The sequence below is a fragment of the Myotis myotis genome, unplaced genomic scaffold (assembly GCF_014108235.1).
Source record: "Myotis myotis isolate mMyoMyo1 unplaced genomic scaffold, mMyoMyo1.p scaffold_m19_p_2, whole genome shotgun sequence".
Lineage (NCBI taxonomy): Eukaryota > Metazoa > Chordata > Mammalia > Chiroptera > Vespertilionidae > Myotis > Myotis myotis.
Window position 1 is genome coordinate 26,799,357 of NW_023416324.1, and position 24,771 is coordinate 26,824,127.

The 24,771-nt window shown below is 41.4% G+C and overlaps 1 protein-coding gene across 3 annotated transcripts in view; it reads left to right on the forward strand.

Annotated features, from left to right (window-relative positions):
* The first annotated feature begins 33 nt into the window (after positions 1-33).
* EIF2B3 (eukaryotic translation initiation factor 2B subunit gamma) overlaps positions 34-24,771 on the forward strand; it is a 96,086-nt gene continuing 71,348 nt past the window's right edge. For 2 of the 3 annotated variants that reach the window (XR_004974125.1, XM_036350542.1), the window contains exons 1-3: positions 34-633; positions 5,048-5,204; positions 17,111-17,256. Coding sequence is in view for 2 of the 3 variants with exons in the window: in XM_036350542.1 (XP_036206435.1) it covers positions 5,057-5,204; positions 17,111-17,256 (294 nt within the window). In the remaining variant the exon portion in view is untranslated. The other variant, XM_036350543.1, reaches the window with a different exon arrangement.

Genomic DNA, 24,771 nt, shown 5'->3' on the forward strand with positions numbered 1-24,771 from the left:
TGCAGTCTCTCCAGGGCCTTTGTGCTTGCTGGCCAGTCTTCTTGGAAGGTTCTTACCCAAGATCTCCACTTGACTCGCTCTCTTCAAGCTGTCCAGTGTCACTGACTCAGTGAGGTCTCCATTGAAGGATTTCCCCCTACCCCCCACTCTTTTGATGGCTGAATGTGGATGTTTTCCGTGCAATAATTCAGAAAGTCGACGTGAGTCGCCACGTTGGACCTCATGGATGTAGAGAGCCCTGTCCTGCACAGGCATTTGGTGATTTCTCCACAGGCTAATCCAAAACTGCGGTTCCCAAATGAGCTCTCTTTTCACGGAGTGGTAGTCGGAACCAGGTTCTAGAAGGAGAACTCCCTGCAGGAAGACCGTGATCTTTTCCGATCTGGGTTCCAGGAGCCCAGCACTGGGAGGGACCCTCAGTGGGTGTTGGTGATTTGTGAATGAAGAGCAAGGGCGGCCCCGCCTACTTTCCCCCGGAGGTGCGCGCGCCTCTGGTCCTCAATCTACCGCTCGGCGCTCGGCCCGTTCCGTCCCGTCCCATCGATCAGCTCGGCCATCGCGCGCCTGCGCCTTCGGCTGTCAATCGGAGGCGGCGTGCGGAGTGCGGGGAGCGGCGGCGCGCCGGGAGCTGAGGTAAGTCTGCGGCTCTGGCGCTGCCCGGCCGCCTTCGAGCTGCCGGGCGGGGGCGTGGAGCACTGTGCTGGCCACCCAGCCCCGCTTCATCCGAGGGAGGCGGCCCCTCGAGCCTCGCCTGGGAGGGCCTCAGGGGGTACACGGGCGTGCAGAGCCCTAGAGTCGCCAGCTCGAGTCCCTGCGCGACCCGGCCGGCCGGGAAGCCAAGTGTCCAAACTAGAAGAGAACCTGGGGAGAACCCGCGCCAACCACCTCGTGCAACAGGTGGTGAAACTGAGTGTCAGGAGGCGGAGGATCTGCCGAAGTCCCAGCGCGTGAACCCCACACCCAGGACCCGACGCCCTTAGCGCAGCGCCCGAACTCCTTCCACGTGAGCCCTTCGTTCACGATGCTCCTGTTTGTAGTTGTTTAGGTGCAAGGCAGTGACATATAAGATGGAATACAGTAAGCTCCGTGTGAGAGATCGATTATGACACCGTGTTTTCTCTCACCCGGTTACAAAGGGATGAGGCCCTGGGGCTGTGATGGAAGCGTGTCTGCGCTGCCCTGACCGCCCTCTCCCACTCGAGAGGCCGCGGAGAGACGTTGCCTTGATTCCCATCCCACCGGGTCCCGGCAGTGACTCTGAGGCATCGACAGCCGCCTGGCGTCGCGGATAGTTATGTCCGTGTTGTCGCCCAGAGCCTCGCAGAGAGCGAGGAGCCCCGGGTCCCGGCCGGCGCGCTGGTTCTGCGGTCTGTCCGTCTGCACCGGTTCGCCCCCTGCGCAGGGTGGTGAGGGCCACAGACGCTCATTCCCAGACGCCGAGTGCCTGGCGCCTGGCGGGGTGGGGATGGGGATGGGGGGGTGTGAGGTCCCGGAATAATACAGCGATGACACAGCCCCCGCCTTCAAGGACCTCGAGGGGAACGGACATTGAAGTCCATGGGCGTTAATGCCTGTGAAGGCAGAGGCGTCTGGACATGGTGGAGAGCAGCACCTGGGGGGGAGGGGGGGAGCCGCTCTACCAGGGGGTGGGCAGGGTGGGGAATGACTGCTTAGGCCAGATGGTTCTTACCACTGAGTCTTCAAGTGTAATCGGTGACTACTGGGCCCCGGGAAAGGCGCCTGGGAAACAGGAATGGTAACACAGACCGGAGCGATACAGCAGCGTGGGTCATTGGCAGCGCTAATAATTCTAGCTTTTATAGCGCTGGCCTGGGGCTGGCGTTATTTTGTGAGCCTTACGTAGCTTAACTCATTTCTCCCCCACAACTCTGTGCCGTAGAAACGATCCTTATCCTCACTTAGACCATGAAGAAAAGCGAGGCCTAGGAAAGTGATGTGCTCACCCTGCTCGCACAGCTCACCTGGTGGAGCTGGAATTCACACCCAGCCCCTCTGGCTCCAGGGCACTTACCGCCAGGCTCCTTTCTGGGAACTGAGGACGCGAAGAGTTGTAAATGTCAGGCCCCTGGTCACACCACCTGTAAATGGCAGAACCAGAACTCAGACTCGGGCCTTTTGGCTCCGGAAGGACCAGTGCTCTATTTTTTTAAAAAAAACATATTTTTATTGATTTTAGAGAGAAAGGGGGAGAAAGAGAGAGAGAGAGAGAGAGAGAGAGAGAGAGAGAAAGAAAGAAAGAGAAAGAAAGAAAGAAACATCAGTGATGAGAATCATTGATTGGCTGCCTCCCACATGCTCCCACTGGGGATCGAGCTTGCAACCCAGGCATGTGCCCCTGACCAGAATCGAACCCGGGACCCTTTAGTCTGCAGGCCAATGCTCCATCCACTGAGCCAAACCAGCCAGGCCAGTGCTCTACTCTTAATAACGTCAGATGTGAGGGGTGTTATAGAGTGCCAGATTGAAGTTAAATTCTAATCTGAGTCCATGCTTGCTGCCATCGAAACTACCATATCTTTAAGTCTGAACATTGTTCAAAAGCATTCATTTTGAGTGTAAGCACTGCAGTTTAGATATTAATGCGAGGGGCCCAGGACTGATCATAATGATGGTAAAGGTGCAACATTATTTGCCAGTTTTATGTTAAATAAATATCTTTTTCTGAACATTGCATTTCACACTTGTATTAAAAAGATTGCATTATTTGTTGTAAGTCAAAACGTCAAAGAATATTTTTATTTTTTTAATCTTCATCCGAGGATATGTTTAGAGAGAGAGAGAGAAACATCTATATGAGAAACATTGATCCGTACCTCCCAGATGTGCTCCAACCTGGGAACGAACCCACAACCTAGGTATGTGCCCTGCCTGGAATCGACCTCACAACCTTTTGGTGTAGAGGACGACGCTCCAACCAACTGAGCTACCTGACCGGGGCAAAGAGTGCTTTTATTTTTAATCAATTCGGATTTATGACCTTTCACTGTGCCTCTTTTCTGTGGTAGCTGCTGTAAAGAGATTCTTTTGAAGGTCAGATAGGTTCCTTAAATTTGGATTCCTAAAAAGGAATTCATTTGGATTGTTTCTGCAATTGAGCTTTTCAAATCTAAATCCAGATACAAGCCTACATTTGTGTTTAGTATAGTTGGGGGTAATGAGAAGATGGGAGCAATTGGCTGAATTATTGGAGGAATCTTAAGTCATTTCATACTTTTCAGAGACCTACTATGCTTGTAGTGTGCAGTTGATTTTAGCCAGAAGTTATAGAAAGTTTCAAGGAATAGGAACTGAATCAGAAGCCCACTTCGTAAACTATTACTTCTTCAAGAGTCAGTGCAAGTATTACTTTCTATAAAACCTTCCCTGTCTTTTCTAAGAAAACTCAGGTATTACCTTCACTATTTGCCTACTTCATCTTGGATATACACTGAGTGGCCAGATTATTATGACCACCCCACCAGTACAATGAAGTGAATTAGTTATGCAAATAATAATAATAATAATAATAATAAAACCTTGAGCCCTGGCCAGTTTGGCTCAGTGGATAAAGCGTCGGCCTGGGGACTGAGAGGTCCTGGGTTCGATTCCAGTCAAGGACATGTATGTTGGTTGCAGGCACATCCCCAGTAGGAGATGTGCAGGAGGCAGCTTATCGATGTTTCTCTCTCATCGATGTTTCTAACTCTCTATCCCTCCCCCTTCCTCTCTGGAAAATCAATAAAATATATTTAAAAAATAAAAAAAGTAAAAAAATAATAATAAAACCTTGAGAGTATTTGCTTAGGAAGTTTTCAATATTCACTGTTTTTGGAAGTGTCAATGAAGTACTGATGGGGTGGTCATAATAATCTGGCCGGTCATAATAATCTGGCCACTCAGTATATCTCTGCAATAGCACTAATGATAGCATGTTATAATTTACTGAATTTGTCTTCTCTACTTAATTGTGAGCAATTCAAGGGCAGAGGCCAGATTTTTTAAATTTATATTCCTTCTCCAGCCTATCTGCCCAGCTGGAGTATATACAGGGTGGCGCAAAAGTAGGTTTGAGGTTGTAAGAACTATAAGTGAAACATACAGTTTATTCTTGTATTATTGTTTATTTAACTAGAGGCCTGGTGCATGAAATTCATGCTCTGGGGGGTGGGGGGTGACGGTGTGCCCTCAGCCCAGCCTGCGCCCTCTCACAGTCCAGTACCCCTCGCTCCTTACCGCCCGCCTGCTCGCTGCTCCTTAACACTTGGTTCGCTGCTCCTTAGTGCTGCCACAGAGGTCGGAGAGGCTCCAACCACTGCCGCTGCACTCGCTAGCCGTGAGCCCAGCTTCTGGCTGAGCACCACTCCCCCTGTGGGAGCGCACTGACCACCAGGTGGCAGCTCCTGCGATAAGCATCTGCCCCCTGGTGGTCAGTTCTCATCATAGCGACCGATCGTTCTGGTCGTTGTGCCCCATAACAGTTGCTTAGGCTTTTATTATATAGATTATTATATTACTAGAGGCCCAGTGCACAAATTTGTGCACCTGTGGGCCCCTCAGCCTGGCTTGTGGGATTGGGCCGAAACCAGCTCTCTGACATCCCCCAAGGAGTTCCGGATTGCGAAAGGGTACAGGCATGGCCAAGGGACCCCACCGGCAAGCTAACCTACCGGTCGGAGCGCCTGCCCCCTGGTGGTCAATGCATGTCATAGTGAGCGGTTGAGCAGCCTTAGCATATCATTAGCATATTATGCTTTGATTGGTTGAATGGCTGACCGGTCAACCAGACACTTAGCATATTAGGCTTTTATGATACAGGGTTTGCCATACAAAGAATTACAATTTTTGCCTCACCCTGTATTGGTAAGAGAATATGATAAAGATTATGTTTACTACAGCTAAGGAACCTTTCTTATCTGGTTATTGGACTTGGGAGTGATGCATTTGACATGGTGGGTATCAATAGCCTACATAGAAATAGCATTATTCGTGTGTATGCTTCAATTTTTGTTACTTTTTCCCCTGTTAATTGTTTTTTCTGTGATTGCAGTTGGTAAAAATGGAATTTCAAGCAGTAGTAATGGCAGTTGGAGGGGGATCTCGGATGACAGACCTGACTTCCAGCATTCCTAAACCTCTTCTTCCAGTTGGGAACAAACCTTTAATTTGGTACCCATTAAACCTGCTTGAGCGTGTTGGATTTGAAGGTGAGCTATGGTAATGACATGCACTTATAAAACTTTTAGGGTGTTTGATCCCAATGATTTGTCGTTTTTATGAGGGTAAGAGAGGAGGATAAATGAGAGAAGACTAGGACTCTGTTGACTGGAGACTGGCCTCTTTAAATTAGGAACATAGGAATACTCTATTGCTGTGTGAAAAAAAGGTTGAGAAATAGTGGGGATTCACACACCTCATACTCAATACTTACTGTTAATCTATATGTGCCAAGTTATATATTAGCACTGGGGTACAGAATTGAAAAGATAACTCAACCTCTAGTGGTTCTCAATCTTATTAATGCCACGACCCTTTTATTTATTTTTTTACTTTTATTTAAATGTTTTATTGTTGCCAAAACCGGTTTGGCTCAGTGGATAGAGCGTCGGCTTGAGGACTGAGGGGTCCCGGGTTCGATTCCGGTCAGGGGCATGTACCTGGGTTGCGGGCACATCCCCAGTGGAGGGTGTGCAGGAGGCAGCTGATCGATGTTTCTCTCTCATCGATGTTTCTGACTCTCTATCTCTCTCCCTTCATCTCTGTAAAAAATCAATAAAATATATTTTAAAAAATAAATAAATAAATAAATAAATGTTTTATTGTTGATACTATTGCAGATGTCCCCCATGTACCTTTTTTTTTAATTAAATCTTTATTGTTCAGATTATTACATTTGTTCCTCTTTTTCCCCCCCATAATTCCCCTCCCAGTTCCCACCCACCCTCCACCCTCACTCCCCACCCACTGTCCTCATCCATAGGTGCACGATTTTTGTCCAGTCTCTTCCCGCATCCCCCTCACCCCTTTCCCCCCCCAAGAATAGTCAGTCCATTCCCTTTCTATGTCCCTGATTCTATTATAATCACCAGTTCATTCTGTTCATCAGATTATTTATTCACTTGATTCTTAGATTCACTTGTTGATAGATGCATATTTGTTGTTCATAATTTGTATCTTTACCTTTTTCTTCTTCTTCCTCTTCTTAAAGGATACTTTTCAGCATTTCATATAATACTGGTTTGGTGGTGATGAACTCCTTTAGCTTTTCCTTATCTGTGAAGCTCTTTATCTGACCTTCAATTCTGAATGATAGCTTTGCTGGATAAAGTAATCTTGGTTGTAGATTCTTGGTATTCATCACTTTGAATATTTCTTGCCACTCCCTTCTGGCCTGCAAAGTTTCTGTTGAAAAATCAGCTGACATTCGTATGGGTACTCCCTTGTAGGTAACTGACTTTCTTTCTCTTGCTGCTTTTAAGATTCTCTCTTTGTCTTTTGCTCTTGGCATTTTATTTTATTTTTTTTTATTTATTTATTTATTTTTATGTTCTTTTTTTTTTTAATTAAATCTTTATTGTTCAGATTATTACATTTGTTCCTCTTTTTTTTCCCCCCATAACTCCCCTCCTCCCAGTTCCCGCCCCACCCTCCGCCCTCACTCCCCACCCACTGTCCTCATCCATAGGTGCACGATTTTTGTCCAGTCTCTTCCCGCATCTCCCACACCCCTTTCCCCCCCAGGAATAGTCAGTCCATTCCCTTTCTATGTCCCTGATTCTATTATAATCACCAGTTCATTCTGTTCATCAGATTATTTATTCACTTGATTCTTAGATTCACTTGTTGATAGATGCATATTTGTTGTTCATAATTTGTATCTTTACCTTTTTCTTCCTCTTCCTCTTCTTAAAGGATACCTTTCAGCATTTCATATAATCCTGGTTTGGTGGTGATGAACTCCTTTAGCTTTTCCTTATCTGTGAAGCTCTTTATCTGACCTTCAATTCTGAATGATAGCTTTGCTGGATAAAGTAATCTTGGTTGTAGGTTCTTGGTATTCATCACTTTGAATATTTCTTGCCACTCCCTTCTGGCCTGCAAAGTTTCTTTTGAGAAATCAGCTGACAGTCGTATGGGTATTCCCTTGTAGGTAACTGAGTTTCTTTCTCTTGCTGTTTTTAAGATTCTCTCTTTATCTTTTGCTCTTGGCATTTTAATGATGATGTGTCTTGGTGTGGTCCTCTTTGGATTCCTTTTGTTTGGGGTTCTCCGCGCTTCTTGGACCTGTAAGTCCATTTCTTTCACCAGGTGGGGGAAGTTTTCTGTCATTATTTCTTCAAATAGGTTTTCAATATCTTGCTCTCTCTCATCTTCTGGCACCCCTATAATTCTGATGTTGGTACGCTTGAAGCTGTCCCAGAGGCTCCTTACACTATCCTCGCATTTTTGGATTCTTTTTTCATTCCGCCCCTCCGGTTGGGTGTTTTTTGCTTCCTCGCATTTCAAATCATTGACTTGATTCTTGCGCTCCTCTGGTCTGCTGTCGGGAGTCTGTATAATATTCGTTATTTCAGTCCGAGTGTGCTTAATTTCTAGTTGGTTCCCCAATATAAGATCGAGGGTCTCATTAGTTTTCTTGTAGATCTCATTAAGTTTATCGGCGGCTTCTAAACAGTTCTTGAGAGACCTTAAAAGTGTGGTTCTGAACTCTATATCTTCCATTGACAATTTTGTCCTGTTTCTTTGTCTCCGCATTTTGTTATGCTTCCTTGGTGCACCCCCTAGTGGTCTTTGTTCGCAGTCTTATAGTTAAATCTTGATTGTTGTAGCTAATTCCAGGGAGGGTTTGACCTCCAGGCCAAGTGGCTATGAGAATCAGCTGTGTCAGCAGTGAGAGAACTTCTGTCCTCTAGGGTGGTGCTAATCTGGCGTTTGCCTGAGGCTATCCGGCAAAAGCCTCTGTGCAGGGCTTGGGCGGGGCGGGTCTAACAGGATCAACAGGGTGGGCCGGAGAGAGCAGTTATGGCAGCTCTCAGTCCTGTCCCCAGGGGCTCTGCCTCTCTGAGTCCCAGCACCCGCTGCAAAGCTCAGAGAGAAAGCTGCACTCGCTCTGACCGAAGCCAGACAGTCCCGCTTCTCCCGTTTGAGTCTGGGTCCCTAAAGACTCGCCCGGATCTGGAGCTCAGATTCTGCGACTCCCTCCCGATTGAAAACGTCAACCGCGCCCTCCGCCGCCAGCCCGCTCCGTGCACTCCGCACCTCAGAATTTGACTTCAGCACTGCGCCTCCTCTGAGTGTCCGTATGCGTTTCTCTTTCCTCCTAGTTGTAGGGCTTCCACTCAGCCAGCGTTCCTGTGGTTCTGGGTGATGTCCCTTCCGTTTTTTGGTTTCACTTTTGAAGTAGTTGTTCAAAGCAGCAAACTCCGGTGTTAACCTATGCCGCCATCTTGGTTCTCTTCGCTCTTGGCATTTTAATTACGATGTGTCTTGGTGTGGTCCTCTTTGGATTCCTTTTGTTTGGGGTTCTCTGCGCTTCCTGGACTTGTAAGTCTATTTTTTTCACCAGGTAGGGGAAGTTTTCTGTCATTATTTCTTCAAATAGGTTTTCAATATCTTGCTCTCTCTCTTCTTCTGGCACCCCTATAATTCTGATGTTGGTACGCTTGAAGCTGTCCCAGAGGCTCCTTACACTATCTTCGTATTTTTGGATTCTTTTTTCATTTTGCTTTTCTGGTTGGGTGTTTTTTGCTTCTTCACTTTTCAAATCTTTGACTTGATTCTTGCTGTCCTCTGGTCTGCTGTTTGGTGTCTGTATAATATTCTTTATTTCAGTCAGTGTATGCTTAATTTCTAGTTGGTTCTTTATCACAACATCGAGGGTCTCATTAGATTTCTTGTAGATCTCATTAAGTTTATCGGCAGTTTCTAGAAAATTATTGAAAGACCTTAAAAGTGCGGTTTTGAGCTCTATATCCTCCATTTCTGTCATGTTTCTTTGTCTCCGCATTTTTTATGCTTTCTTGGTGCACCCCCTTGTGGTCTTTGTGCGCAGTCTTGTTGTAGTTAAGCCTTGATTGTTGTCGGTAATACTGGGGGTGATTTGACCTCCAGGCCAACTGGCTATGAGAATCTGCCACGACCCTTTAATACAGTTCCTCATGTTGTGGTGACCCCCTTCCATAAAATTATTTTCGTTGCTACTTCATAACTGTAATTTTGCTACTGTTATGAATCATATTGTAAATATCTGATATGCAGGATGTATTTTCACTGTTACAAATTGAACATAATTAAAGCATAGTGATTAATCACAAAAACAATATGTAATTATATATGTGTTTTCCGATGATCTTAGGCGACCCCTGTGAAAGGGTCGTTCCACCCCCAAAGGGGTCGCAACCCACAGGTTGAGAACCGCTGGGATAGAGTGTCAGCCTGTGGACCAAAGGGAACCGGGTTCAATTCTGATCAAGGTCACGTACCTCAATTTCTGGGTCCTCCCTGGTCCAGGCCCTGATTGGGGTGTGTGCAGGAGGCAACTACTCGATGTGTTTCTCTCACGTCAATATTTCTCTCTGTCTTTCCCTCTCTTTCTTCCACTCTCTAAAAATCAATGGAAAAATATCCTCGGGTGAGGATTAAAAAAAAAAACAAGAAAAGATAACTCAGGTCCTGATCTCCATTAGACCTTAAAGTCTAACAGAGAGATACACATATAAATCGATTACCACTGTGTAGTATGGTAAATGTTACAATGGAGGTACATTGTAAGTGCTTGGGTATACAGAGGAAGTTGCTGTTTCAACTTGAGGGATTCAGGGAACACTTCACAGAGTAGCTGACCTTGAGTTAATTCTTAAAAACATAGATTATCAGATTGACAAGCGAGGAGAGAGTATTCCATGCAGAAATGATGAGATACAGACTCATGATCAGTACAGCATGTTCTGGCAACTGCTATTCATTCTATGTGGCTATAATATAAACTATAAGGAGGCGTATTATATGTAATGAGAGAGGTAAGCAGGGGTCATGCTATAAAGTGCGTTGCCTTCCGTGCTGAGGAATTTAGATTTTTTTTCCCTGAATGCAGTGGGAAAACAGTGAAAGGTTTAAACAAAAGTATAATGTGGTTAGATTGGTATTTTAGTTATTCTATGTCAAGCATGTCCTTTGCATCTTTAGATAAACTTTAGAATTAGCTTATCAATATCTACAAAAAGGGTTGATGGGATTTTGATTATGATTGAATTGAATCTATAGACCAATAGGAAGAAAATTCACATCATAATAATACTGAGTCTTCTGATCCATGAGCATGGTATATCTCTCTATTTATTTATATCTTCTGTAATTTCTCTCAGTAATTTTATAGTTTTCCGTGTGTAGGACTTAAACATATTTTATTAAATTTATCTCTAAGGAGTTTATATTTTCGATGCTATTGTAAATGGTAATTGTTATACAATATTCTAATTTCCAGTTGTTTGTTGCTAATACATAAAAATACAGGTTGGTTTTTTTAAATATTTTTTTTATTGATTTCAGAGAGGAAGGGAGAGGGAGAGAGAGATAAAAACATCAGTGATGAGAAAGAATCACCAATCGGCTGCCTCCCGCACACCCCCCACTGGGGATTAAGCCCTCAACCCAGGCATGTGCCCTTGATTAGAATCAAACCTGGGACCCTTCAGTCTCCAGGCCGATGCTCTATCAACTGAGGCAAACTAGCTAATGCAAAAAACCACAGTTTTTTTTACTAACCTTTTATCCTGCAACTTTGCTTAATACATTTATTAATTCTGATAGTTTTTTTGTAGATACTTCAGGATTTTCTATAATTTGACCTAATTGACATTTGTAGAACATTTCACCCAATAAAGCAGAATATACATTCTTTTCAAGTACTTTTACCAAGATAGACTATATTTTTAGAAACAAAACAGTTCTCAATAAATGTATAAGGATTAGAATCATACAAACTATATTCTCTGACCATGGTAGAGTTAAATTAGACATCAATAACAGAAAGATATCAAGAGAATCCTAAGAATTTGGAGATTAAATCACATTCTTCTACATAATCTGTATGTTTAAGAAGAAATCACAAGGGAAATTAGAAAATATTTTGAATTTACTGAAAATGAAATACACTGTATTAAAATTTGATATAGCTAAAGTTCTGTTTATAGGAAAATTTATAGCATTAAGCACTATAGTAGAAAAGAAGAAATGTCTCAAATTATCATCAAAGTTCTTTCAGAAACTAGAAGAAGAAGAGCAAATGAAACCTAAATAAGTAGAAAGAAGATTTTTAAAAAGATAAAAGTAGCCCTGGCCGTTGTGGCTGAGTTGGTAGGGCAACTTCCTGTGCACTGAAAGGTTGCTGGTTTGATTCCCAGGTTGCTGGCTCCATGCCTCAGTTGTCGGCTTGATCACCACTAGGGGTTGTGCAGGAGACAGCTGATCGATGTTTCACTCTTACATCGATGTTTCTCTCTTCCTCTCTCTCTAAAAATCAGTTTAAAATCTTTAGCTTAGCCGGCTTGGCTCAGTGGTTGTGTCAACCTATGAATCAGGAGATCTCGGTTTGATTCCCGTTTGGGCCACGTGCCGGCTCGATCCCCACGGTCCCCAGTGTGGGGCATACAGGACGTGGATCAATGATTCTCATCATTGATGTTTCTGTCTCTCTCTCCCTCTCTCTTCCTCTCTGAAATCAATAAAAATATATCTTTTCAAAAAAGAATATTAGATGATCAAGTTTTAAAAAGATAAGAGCAGAAATAAATGAAATAGAAAACAAAAGCATTAGAGAAAAATCAATAAAATTGTTAAGTCTTTAGTTAGATTGATCTGGGAAAAAAAGAGTAAAGAAATTACTAATACAGACAGTCCTCGGGTTATGTCGGACTCGATGTATGTTGTTTCGTGGTTACATCGCCATCTCCCATTTATTTATTAAAAAAAAAAAATGTTCCATCATTTCGATGTATGTACATATGTGCTTTATTTTATTTTATTTTTTAAATATATTTTATTGATTTTTGACAGAGAGGAAGGGAGAGAGATAGAGAGTCAGAAACATCGATGAGAGAGAAACATCGATCAGCCGCCTCCTGCACATCCCCCACTGGGGATGTGCCCGCAACCCAGGTACATGCCCTTGACCGGAATCAAACCTGGGACCTTTCAGTCCTCAAGCCGACGCTCTATCCACTGAGCCAAACCGGTTTCGGCTGTGCTTTATTTTTTTGTTATTTATTTACCACAAGTAAAGGTCAGGAATTGTTATCTTTCTTTAAAATTTTTTTTACTGTTTCACTTCATTACTGCTGTGTATGTGCTTCATGTGAATGACGTAGGTGCTTATGTAGGTGGGTTCCGACTTACAGCGAAAATCGCGTTTAGGAACGGATCTCCGACGTAACCCAAGGACCTACTGTAACAGTAATGAGAGAGGAGACATATCTACAGATCCTATAGACATTAAAAAGATAAGGGAATATTATGAACAACTTTATAATAATAAATTTGATAAATTAGATTTACAGTTTTTGTTTTGTTTTTGATTAGTTAAATCTTTATTGTTCAGATTATTACATTTGTTCCTCTTTTTTCCCCCCCTAACTCCCCTCCACCCAGTTCCCACCCCACCCTCCTCCCTCACTCCCCATCCACTGTCCTCATCCATAGGTGCACGATTTTTGTCCAGTCTCTTCCCGCATCCCCCTCACCCCTTTCCCCCCCAAGAATAGCCAGTCCACTCCCTTTCTATGCCCCGATTCTATTATAATCACCAGTTCATTCTGTTCATCAGATTATTCACTTGATTTTCAGATTCACTTGTTGATAGATGTGTATTAGTTGTTCATAATTTGTATCTTTACCTTTTTCTTCTTCTTCCTCTTCTTAAAGGATACTTTTCAGCATTTCATATAATCCTGGTTTGGTGGTGATGAACTTCTTTAGCTTTTCCTTATCTGTGAAGCTCTTTATCTGACCTTCAATTCTGAATGATAGCTTTGCTGGATAAAGTAATCTTGGTTGTAGGTTCTTGGTATTCATCACTTTGAATATTTCTTGCCACTCCCTTCTGGCCTGCAAAGTTTCTGTTGAAAAATCAGCTGACATTCGTATGGGTACTCCCTTGTAGGTAACTGACTTTCTTTCTCTTGCTGCTTTTAAGATTCTCTCTTTGTCTTTTGCTCTTGGCATTTTAATTACGATGTGTCTTGGTGTGGTCCTCTTTGGATTCCTTTTGTTTGGGGTTCTCTGCGCTTCCTGGACTTGTAAGTCTATTTTTTTCACCAGGTAGGGGAAGTTTTCTGTCATTATTTCTTCAAATAGGTTTTCAATATCTTGCTCTCTCTCTTCTTCTGGCACCCCTATAATTCTGATGTTGGTACGCTTGAAGCTGTCCCAGAGGCTCCTTACACTATCTTCGTATTTTCGGATTCTTTTTTCATTTTGCTTTTCTGGTTGGGTGTTTTTTGCTTCTTCGTATTTCAAATCGTTGACTTGATTCTTGCAATCCTCTAGTCTGCTGTTGGAACTCTGTATAATATTCTTTATTTCAGTCAGTGTATGCTTAATTTCTAGTTGGTTCTTTATCACAACCTCGAGCCTCTCATTAGATTTCTTGTAGGTCTCATTAAGTTTATCAGCATTTTCTAGAAAATTCTTGAAAAACCTTAAAAGTGTGGTTTTGAACTCTATATCCAGTACTTTGCTTTCCTCCATTTCTGTCATTTGTGTCCTTTTTCTTTGTCTCTGCATTTTTTATGCTTCCCTGTGTTGATAAAGTGGTTTTCTGTGCTAAGTGTCCACTAGGGCCAGTGGTTCAGCCTCCCCAATTACCTGAGGAGGACACTCTTGGTGCACCCCCTTGTGGTCTTTGTGCACAGTCTTGTTGTAGTTAAGCCTTGATTGTTGTAGGTATCACTGGGAGGAATTGACCTCCAGGCCAATTGGCTGTAAGAATCAGCTGTGTCTGCAGTGGGAGAACTTCTGTGCTGGAGACACCCCACTGGGGCAAGACTTGCTTCAATGGGGCTTTGGTGCTCACTGGGTCTGCCCCCTGAGTGTGTCCTTTATGGTTCCATGGAGCTGCAAACTGGATGGTCCCACTCTGACCTCTGGGTACATTGGCTCCTGGATCTCTAGGGAGGTGCTAATCTAGCCTCTGCCTTTGGCTATCCAGCAAAAGCCTCCCTGCAGGGCTTGGGCGGGGTGGGTCCCACGGGATCAACAGGGCAGGGCTAGCAGTTATGGCTGCTCTCTGAGGCTCCGCTTCTCAATATCCTGGTAATCACTGCAAGCCCCTCGGAGAGAAAGCTGCCCTCGAGTTCCGACCGATGCCAAACAGTCCCGCTTCTCCCGTATGAGTCTGGGTCCTTAGAGACTCACCCAGAACTGGAGCTCAGAGCCTGAGACTCCCTCCTGATTGAAAACGACAACCGCGCCCTTAGCCGCCAGCCCGCTCCTCATGCACCTCCGCACCTTAGTATTTTACTTCCGCACTGCGCCTCCTCTGAGTCTCGGTATGCTTTTCTCTTTCCTTCTAGTTGTAGAATTTCCACTCAGCCAGCCTTCCTGTGGTTCTGGATGATGTCCGTTCCGTCTTTTAGTTGTATTTTTGAAGTGGTTGTTCGAGGCAGCAAACTCCAGTGTTTACCTATGCCACCATCTTGGTTTCTCCAGATTTACAGTTTTTAAAAATTGCTTTAGAAGCTATATGAGGAATGAATTTGAAGGAGTCAAGACTATAAACAGGGGGATGAGTTAGATTGATACAAAAGTCCACACCAGCAATGGAGAGGGCCTGAACTAAAGAAGTAGCACTTAGGATGGAGAAGAGGGAACATTTGAGAATGTTGATGATTAAGAGGAGGGGAAGTAGGAAAAAAAGAGAAGCGTTCCCTCTACTTTTTGCTTGTGTGACTAGGATCAGTGGTGGGCACACTGTGGCTCGTGAGCCACATGCAGCTCTTTGGCCCCTTGAATGTGGCTCTTCCTAAGCCTTAGGAGCACCCTAATTAAGTTAATAACAATGTACCTACCTATATAGTTTAAGTTTAAAAAATTTGGCTCTCAAAAGAAATTTCCATCATTATACTGTTGATATTTGGCTCTGTTGACTAATGAGTTTGCCGACCACTGGACTAGGTGATAGCATTAACTAGGAAAGGGAATAAGAGACAAGGAACAGGTTTGAATGAAGATAATGAGTTTAGCTTTGACCACAATGAGTTTGAAGTGCCCTATATGTAGTTAGATATAGCAAATCCAAGGACTGGATGGAGGTGGTGCTAGATCCTAGGGCCCAGTCTTGTGATCCATTGATCATTCCACTATGAGAACTGCCTTCCTGAAACAAACCCATAACATTTCTATGAAGTAGTCTATGTGACATTGATTTAAGAGATATGTTTTAGAAGAGATTTTGTTTTTAGAGCTCAGTTGCACAGGTGAAGGACACACCTTAACATACTTTAAAATCTCATAATTTCTGTTAATTACGTTTTTTGGATACATCATCTGTAACTTTTTTTTTCTTTTTACTTTTACTCTAGGTATAGTTAGTTATGCTTAGGGGTGACCTTTTGTGGTATATTTAATACCCCCTACATAAAAAATTCCTTCTCACTAAGGAATTGGAGAGTGCTTACTAAATATAGTATTCTGGAGTTTAATAACCAAGTCATGATTTTAGAGAAGTTAACATAGACCTTAGCTTTTGTCTCTCTCCATACAGAAAAATCTTGGTCCAATTATTAGACTGACTTTTGCAGTTGTTACTTCTTTCACTCTATCCACTCTACCTAAAATCTCTGCTTCTTCTCTTTGAAATCCTGAACAGCATCAATCACCTTGTCTTCTATCCTTCCATCACACTTTGGTTTTCTATCTTAGTACCTCTCAATGCCTGTTTCATGCTGTAGTTAATGGCCTGGGGAACTGATCTCTCTGAGAGCAGGTACTATATCTAATTCATTTTTGTAATGTCAGCATTTTACATAAATATGTACTAAAGACATTTTTGTAAATTACATAATTGTACACCTGAAACCTGTATAATTTTATTAACCAGTGTCACCCCAATCATTTCAATAAAAATATTTTTAATTAGAATAAATTTTTGTTGTACTTAAAATTCATCATGTCCTCAAAGGCCATCCCTTCCATGATACCTTCCTTAACCATTTCCATGTATAATTTCTTCATGTTAGGTTTCTTAAAAATAAGAACCATGTTGAGTTCATTTCTGAATTCTCAGTGCCTATTTGTTCTGTACATATTAAATGTATTTGTATTTATTGGATGAATGAGTAAGTTAGTGACTAAAAGAAAGCAGAGTAGGGAGAGGAAGAAAGAAGAAAAAAAAGGAAGAAGGAAGGTTAAATGATTTGAAAAAAAAAAAAAAGAAAGAAGGGAAGAAAATAGAAAAGAATGCTTACAGTGAAAGAGAGAGATAATTGTAACCTGGCATACTATAATGGAACAAGTGGAAATTTTTCCACTATAGAGATGCTAAAATTCAATCTTCAGACGTCAGCAGCATATGTTATGTTACAGTGGATTTACATTACCCTACCCAAGATCCATGACAAAACTCCAAGTTTTCTAGCATTGGTTGATAGCTTCATGGATAAAATAAAGACATCTGTTATGTGAAAATTGCCTCTAACGAGGGTTCATTGTGGCTACCTCATAGGAAATGGTGATAGCTCTTTCTCTGTAGTGAATGAAGATTTAAAATGGGATCCCATTTTATATGCTTTGATGAATGCTCTTCTGGGTTCTTTACATCAAGAAGCATCATGTAATATGTTAAAGTGAGGGCTCTAATTAGACAGACCTGACTTTTATCTTGAATCCATTGCTTACTAATCGTGTGACCCTGAACAAAGTTAAACAACATAAAGTTCCAGTTTCCTCATTTGTAAAATGAGATTATTATTAAGAATTGAGAGAACGCAGTAAAATACATTGAAAAGGCTCAACAATATGAACTGTTAGAAACAGACCAAATTTAATTAAAATAGACAAATCATTACCTAAATGAATGAGTTTTTTTATTTTTCCTTCTTTTTTTTCTTTTGTGCTGTAGAAGTCATTGTCATTACAACCAGAGATGTCCAAAAGGCTTTATCTGCAGAATTCAAGATGAAAATGAAGCTAGATATAGTGTGTATTCCTGATGAGGCTGACAAGGGAACTGCAGATTCTCTGCGCCACATATATCCAAAACTTAAGGTGAAAAACTATTTCTTGATTTTTATTGTTTATAAAAGGTAAATGTTATCTTATGTTTTTCCAGTGCTTTATAGTTTACAATGCTTTTTAAAATATATATTATTACATCACATACTTTGTTGTGCATGTACTCTTCAACTCTTTTTAGTTTAATTACTAAGTAAATATTTAGACATTTAGTCAGTCACTGGTTTCCAATATTTTAAGGTAATAGTACATCTTTATGAAAAATATATATATACTTCAAATTTACTTTAAAACATTCTATTTATATGAAATTAACGAATAAGCAAAATTATTAGATAGATTAACTGGAAAGAAGTACAAAGGAACTTTAAAAAATTGCAGATCCAGCCCTGGCTGGTTTGGCTCAGTGGATAGAGTGTCAGCCTTCGCACTGAAGGGTCCCAGGTTCAAATCTGGTCAAGGGCACATGCCCAAGTTGTGGGCTCGATCCCCAGTAGGGGGTATGCAAGAGGCAGCCAGTCAATGATTGCCTCTCATCATTGATGCTTCTATCACTCTCTACCTCTCCCTTCCTCTCTGAAATCAATAAAAATATATTTAATAAATAAATAAATTGCAGATCCCCTCACATGATAATATTTAAACTTTTAGTCTCCTTTGGTTAAGAAACTAACAAGGGCCCTAGTTGGTTTGGCTCAGTGGATAGAGCATCAGCCTGTGGACTAAAGAGTTTCGGGTTCAATTCTGGTCAAGGGCACATGCCCAGGTTGTAGGCTTGATCCCCAGTAGGGGGTGTGCAAGAGGCAGCCATTCAATGATTCTCTCTTATCATTGATGTTTCTATATTTCTCTCCCCTCTCCCTTCCTCTCTGAAATCAATAAAAATATATATATTTTTAAAAGAAACTAACAAGGGCATATGGAAATGAGTACACAGTCTCCCAGTAGCTGGTGGCCCACAAACTGAGAAAAAGCCATCATAAATTATTCTAAAATTGATATCCTTTTGAAAAAGTCTAGTCTGTGTGATAACGTTGACATCTTGTTTGAATTGGGGGGCAGACCTTCTTCTGCTATTTCTGGTGACTGCAAACAGATGTATTAATATGTTCAACCTACCTATGCATTGAAGAACAAAAATTTATGCAGAAATGTACATGGCCCTCCCTTCCCTTTGGGGGGGGGGGATAATTTACACACAGTAAAATACAGATATTAATGGGTTCAATGAGTTTTGAAAAATATATACATCCAATTTACCATTACCCAAATCTAGAACATTTCCTTCACCTCTGAAATTTCCTTTGTGTTTCTTTTTTTTTTTTTTTTTTTTTTTTAAATATATTTTATTGATTTTTTTACAGAGAGGAAGGGAGAGAGATAGAGAGTTAGAAACATCGATGAGAGAGAAACATCGATCAGCTGCCTCCTGCACACCCCCTACTGAGGATGTGCCTGCAACCAAGGTACATGCCCTTGACCGGAATCGAACCCGGGACCTTTCAGTCCGCAGGCCGACGCTCTATCCACTGAGCCAAACCGGTTCGGCTCCTTTGTGTTTCTTATTAGTCAGTCCCCCACCTATAGAGTCAACTGCTATTCTGATTTCTATCAGCATATCTTAATTTTGCTTATTTATGAACTAGATATAAATGGAATCATACAATTTTATTCTGGTTTATTTTGTTTAACATAATATTTTTCAGAAACATCAATGAGAGAGAATCATTGATCAACTGCCTCCTGCATGCCCCACACTGGGGATCAAGCCCACAATCCGGGCATGTGCCTCGACTGGGAATGGAACCCTGACTCCTGGTCCCATAGGTCGATGCTCTACCATTGAGTCACACTGGCCAGGCTAATTATATCTTCTTTTTTTTTTTTTTTTTTTTTTTTAATCATTTCAGAGAGGAAGGAAGGGAGAGAGAGAAATAGAAACATCAGTGATAAGAGAGAATCATTGACCAGCGGCCTCCTGCACACCCCTCACTGGGGATCTAGCCTTCAACCTGGGCATGTGCCCCCGACCGGATTCGAACCTGGGACCATTCAGTCCACAGGCAGATGCTCTATCCACTGAGCAAAACTGGCCAGGGCGATTATATCTTTTTTTTTTTAATATATTTTATTGATTTTTTACAGAGAGGAAGGGAGAGGGATAGAGAGCTAGAAACATCGATGAGAGAGAAACATCAATCAGCTGCCTCCTGCACACTCCCCACTGGGGATGTGCCCGCAACCAAGGTACATGCCCTTGACCGGAATCGAACCTGGGACCCTTGAGTCTGCAGGCTGACCCTTTATCCAGTAAGCCAAACCGGTTAGGGCGCGATTATATCTTTTTAGTCTCTTTTACTCTAAAACAGTCTCCCCTCCAACCACTTTTTTTCCTTATGCCACTTACTTTTCAAAGAAACCGATTATTTGTCCTGTAGAACATCCCACATCTTTGGTATGTCCAATTGCTTTCTACTGGTGTCATTTAACTTTTTTCTTTTTCCCAGATTAGATTCAATTTCAACTTTTTTGGGAATAATATTTCATATGTGTAATCTCTATTGTATTGTATCCAGATCTGAAATCAGACATTTCTTTAAAAAGCCCAAAGTTTCCTATGCACAGTTTTTTATATGTCAGTCATACTTCAGTAGTTTAACAAAGGACTTACTTTTTCCTTTGAGACAGCCCTCTTGTGAGCCATCCATTCTCTCTTCAAATCTCTCTACTGGTTGCTCTCTAGGCAGTTGCAGAGCTGTCATCCTGGGGCTTCTCTTTACCATCGTTCTGGGAATTCCCTTCTCCCTCCTGTGTTGGATGCCAGGTTCCCAGATCCCATGTTTTTCTCTTTCTTGGTTTACTTCCTCATTTCAAAGGAACCCAAACTTTATTGGCTTCTCAAAGAAAGAGCACAGAAGGTAAATATTTTGAGAACTTGCATGTTTGAGAATGTTTTATTCCATCCTTTTCTTGAATGACAACTTACCTTTGTATAGAATTCTAAATTAGAAGTAATGTTCTTCAGAATTTTGTGTCCCAAGCCCAGAGACAGACAAACCTTCTAGGTGACTCCCTGTGCTGTAGGTAGATTATTTTTTCTCTGAAGTTTACCCTTTCACTGAGGTCCCCTTTATGTAAGGTCTCAGTTCAAATTTCCTGCTTCGTATCAGCTTCAAGACACTTATTTTGACCCAATGAAGCCTTTAAAAGCCTCAGTTAAGCCCGGCTGGCATGGCTCAATGGTTGAGCATCAACATATGAACCAGGCGGTCACAGTTAAATTCCAAGTCAGGGTACATCCCCAGGTTGCAGGCTCAATCTGCAGTGTGGGACATGCAGGAGGCAGATGATCAATGATTCTCTCTCATCATTGAAGTTTCTATCTCTCTCTCCCTCTCTCTTCCTCTCTGAAATCAATAAAAACAAAACCAAGCAAAAAAAAAAAACCCTCAGTTAGGGTAGCCAATGTTTCAACTAAGTGTTCATTTCCTTCTTCAGTTCTGGTGCTTGGTATTTTCCTTTTCTTTCTTATAAGTTTGACTATATTTGCAGTAATGTCTTATCCAAAGTTTTTAGGTGGTCATAGCAGAATTTTTGGGTTCTTAGTTCACCAGTTTTCCAAAACCACAGGCCTACATGCTAGATACTTAATGTACATTATTTCATTTAATCCTCCAACTACACTCAGGTAGATACTATCTTTATCCACATTTTGCAGATGAGAAGGATAGGGCTCAGAGAGCTTGAGTAACTTGCCTAAAGTTCAGGTGGAAAGAAAGACTATGCATTAGATGCCAAAGTCTCAATAAATGCATTGAGTAATCAATGGATTACTAGAATAATGTCGGCAGGTACAGCCAGATGGCACATGTTTCAGGGGACATTGAATTTTTATCTGAGGTTAGGGGCATGCATGGTAAAGTTAGAATAGCCCTGTGTGCCCTCTAGAGGAGTATCAAGAAACACCGTTGGGACTGCTTCATAAATGTCACTTTCTGAGTCTTATAAGAAAGAATTGGAATTTGTGATGGTGGAGCAATTTGTAGGAATAGTTATTCCTAGTGTGAAGGGAATAGAATAGCTCCAGAAAAAAGCATAAAAATGACGGTAGGTCCTGTGCTTTAACAGTTGAAGAATTACTACAAAGCTGAGATATGAAGGGATATTTTTAGCTCCAAATTGTGTCATCTGAAGGCTTCAGTCAGTGTAAGCATAAACCTTTAAATAGGTCTGTATTTCTTTGAGATATATTGAAAAATAAAACATATCAATTAAATAACTTTATTGGTAGTCTTTTTGAGTGACAGCCTGAATTATATACATTTAATATACATTTTGATCTTTTATTGAGAGGTTGAACAATTTGGGGAAGAACAGAAAGGCAGATGAAAATGAAATTGAAAAGCATTAGAGACCTGCTTTGCAGTAATAGCTGATTATTCACACAAGATCTCTATCTATAGCCAGTTGAACACTTCTGAGGATACTTAAATTTGCAAAAGCTTCATAAATTAGTACATTTGAGAAATTAATGAATGTACTTCAGAACATTAGTTTCTGTTCTTAGATACTACCCTAAAGTAGGAAGTTAAGTTGTTAGCTGATTATGAGGATGTAAATTTTATTTTCCTTGGAGTTACCTGGAATGTTTGCTCCGAGGATCACAAGGGAGATTTTTCATATTTACTGTGTCTGGCTTTGTAGATTTTTTTTATCCCGGCAGCAACCTTAAAAGGTAGATGGTATTATTCTATTTTGCAGTTGAGAAACCTGACACTCATAGAGGTTAAATAACCTACCCCAAATTCCATACCTGGTTAGGTGTTGAGTCAGAGCTAGAATCCAGTCCTGGGTTGTGAGATGAATTTGTGCATCTCAAATGCCCATGGGTTTTTCACTCTATCATGTTGCCTCTAAAAGACAAGCATCAGTAATCCTTATAATCTATTCTAATTTTAGAACCTTGACTTTAAGAACAGGTATAATTGGTCTGGTCTAATATTTTAAAATTACTTTTTTCTTCTCTTTGTGAGTGTGTGGGGTTCATGTTTATGCAAATTTTTGTGTACATTAGATAGTTGTATGTATACAGGGTGGGGCAAACGTAGGTTTACAGTTGTGAGTGTATAAAACTGTTTATTCTTGTATTATTATTATTTATTTACTAGTAGCCTGGTGCACGAAATTCATGCACATTAAAAGGGAATTAATTAGAGGAAATGTTTTAATATTGCTATTTGCCCTTTCTTTATAATAGAAGTGTCAGCGATGAAAGGAAATTAGTAAAATGTATATGAAAATCTCCCTCCTGTCAGAGTCTGGGGCGTGCTGTGGGACCCAGAGTCAAGTCCCCACCCACCAGTATGCACCTCAAAATAATGCAAGACCCAGACCTGGCCAGCCCTATCCCCGTCAAGCCCCTCTGGGTGGGGGGCACAGCCTCAGGTCCCCCGGCCCAAATATGAGGATGTGAGGGCATGACAACCATTTGCATATTAGCTCTTTATTATATAGGATTACAGGCAGTCTTCAGGTTACGTCGGACTTGATGTACATCGTTTCGTGGTTATGTCGCCATCTCCCATTTATCTATAAAAAAAATAAGTTCCATCATTTCGACGTATGTACATATGTGCTTTATGTTTTTTATTATTTATTTACCACAAGTAAAGGTCAGGAATTGTTATCTTTCTTTTAAATTTTTTTTACTGTTTCACTTCATTACTGCTGTGTATGTGCTCCATGTGAGTGATGTAGGTGCTTATGTAGGTGGGTTCTGACTTACGGTGAAAATTGCATTATGTCACACTGTAGGAATGGATCTCCAACGTAACCTGAGGACTGCCTGTATATTATTTTCCATATGAACAACTATAAATCTACTTTTGCTCCACCCTGTATATAGAACTCTTTTAACGTATGCAATTCTTAGTACCTATGGAACTCTTAATTAAATATTTTGGGGGGAGTGTATAAAACATTTTAAAATTAGCAAATCTAACAAGACTCAGTGAGCTATGCAGTATCCTTGTCTTGCAAGTGGACAGCTGTTGGTTGTTGATATCTTTCTCTAAGTGGAGGGAGATCCATTGTTATAGGAAGACTTTCTATCCTGCTAGAGCAATATGAGCAAGAAGCTTAGCTCTTCGCGAGTAAGAAGAACTCTTCTTGGGCAAGAAGAAAGGGATGCAGTCTGTGATCAGCACAAAGCATTGCTGGCTGACTCCTTGCACATTGAACCTGACACACCCACATTACATGCTCCTCTGATTGGCTGAGGTAATCAGCCATTTGTGCTTTAGAAACAATGAGATTATTCTTTAGATAAATGTTTTGAGAATAGGTTAGTGAGGTATATTAAGAGGCCTCAGCAGACTAAATCTATAATCTATTTCTGTGGTCTATATTTAACGCACTTATATTGCAGGTCTCATGGCTTCTATTAATTTAGAGATTGTGAAGCTAATAATTTTTTATTTAATCTAGACAGAAATCTTTCTTTAGCCTCAGGCAAGCCTCATTTATCCTTTGCCTCAGTTTCACAGCCAAGAAAATAGGCTGTGATATCAACACATTAGTTAGAGGTTTAGTTATTTAAATCCTTTGATGTAGAACTATTGTTATCTGTCTTATGAAACACCTAACATGCTACAACAGAGAACAAACTATGCCAATGAAATCCCCATCCCAGAGACAGCGTGTTAGAAAGATTGAGCATACATGCTATTTTTAGATGTTCAAAAAGCTAAGTGCAAGTTCTTTTTAGTTGCGTGTTTGATGTCCTTATCGAATTACAAATCTCTCATTCTTTCCTGGAACCTTTCATTTTGCCCAGAGACTTGTTTTTGGCAGATTTCTATCTGCTTGAAAAGGAGTGCAATTTGGTCAAGTGAAGATCTGAGAACTTGGTCCCAACTTGCTTGAAGACTTTTTTAAGTGGCAACTTTTTTCTTATGGCTGCTTTGGTGGGCTGTGGTTGCCTAGGAGGGCCTCCATATATCCCCTATGATGCTTTCTTTGAGCCTGCAGGTGGCATAGTGAAAAGCCCAGCAGTTATAGCAGAAACAAGTTAACAAGTTGAATGAGGGAATTTTTGAAACTTTTCCCCCCAGAAATCTCAATGGAGCTTTTCTATTGACTGTACTAACCAAGTGTATGTATGCACAAGCTTGAAGTGTTTTCATCGTAACCTCTCAAAGACTGCAACTTGTTGGAACTCTGGTCTTTGGGATAGTATTTCTGCCAGAAATACTAGTTTGGTAGCCAGAAAACTTGTAAGCTCTGGGTGAGCCTGATTCTTTTGATTCACTTTCCTTTGTCTATAGGGACACTTTTATGGAATGAAAGGATACAGGGTAGGACAGGGATGTGATAGCTAAGTAGAAAATCCAGGCTGCCATCACAAACTCTATCTTTGAGTGACAAGCAACCCACATGACTTAGATTTTTGGAAACTCTTGGTTGGGCCCCTATCCTGCTCTGAATAATAAGGTAACACTACAGCCTGACTAGTGGAATGGACCATACAATTTGTGGGAAGTCAGTAAG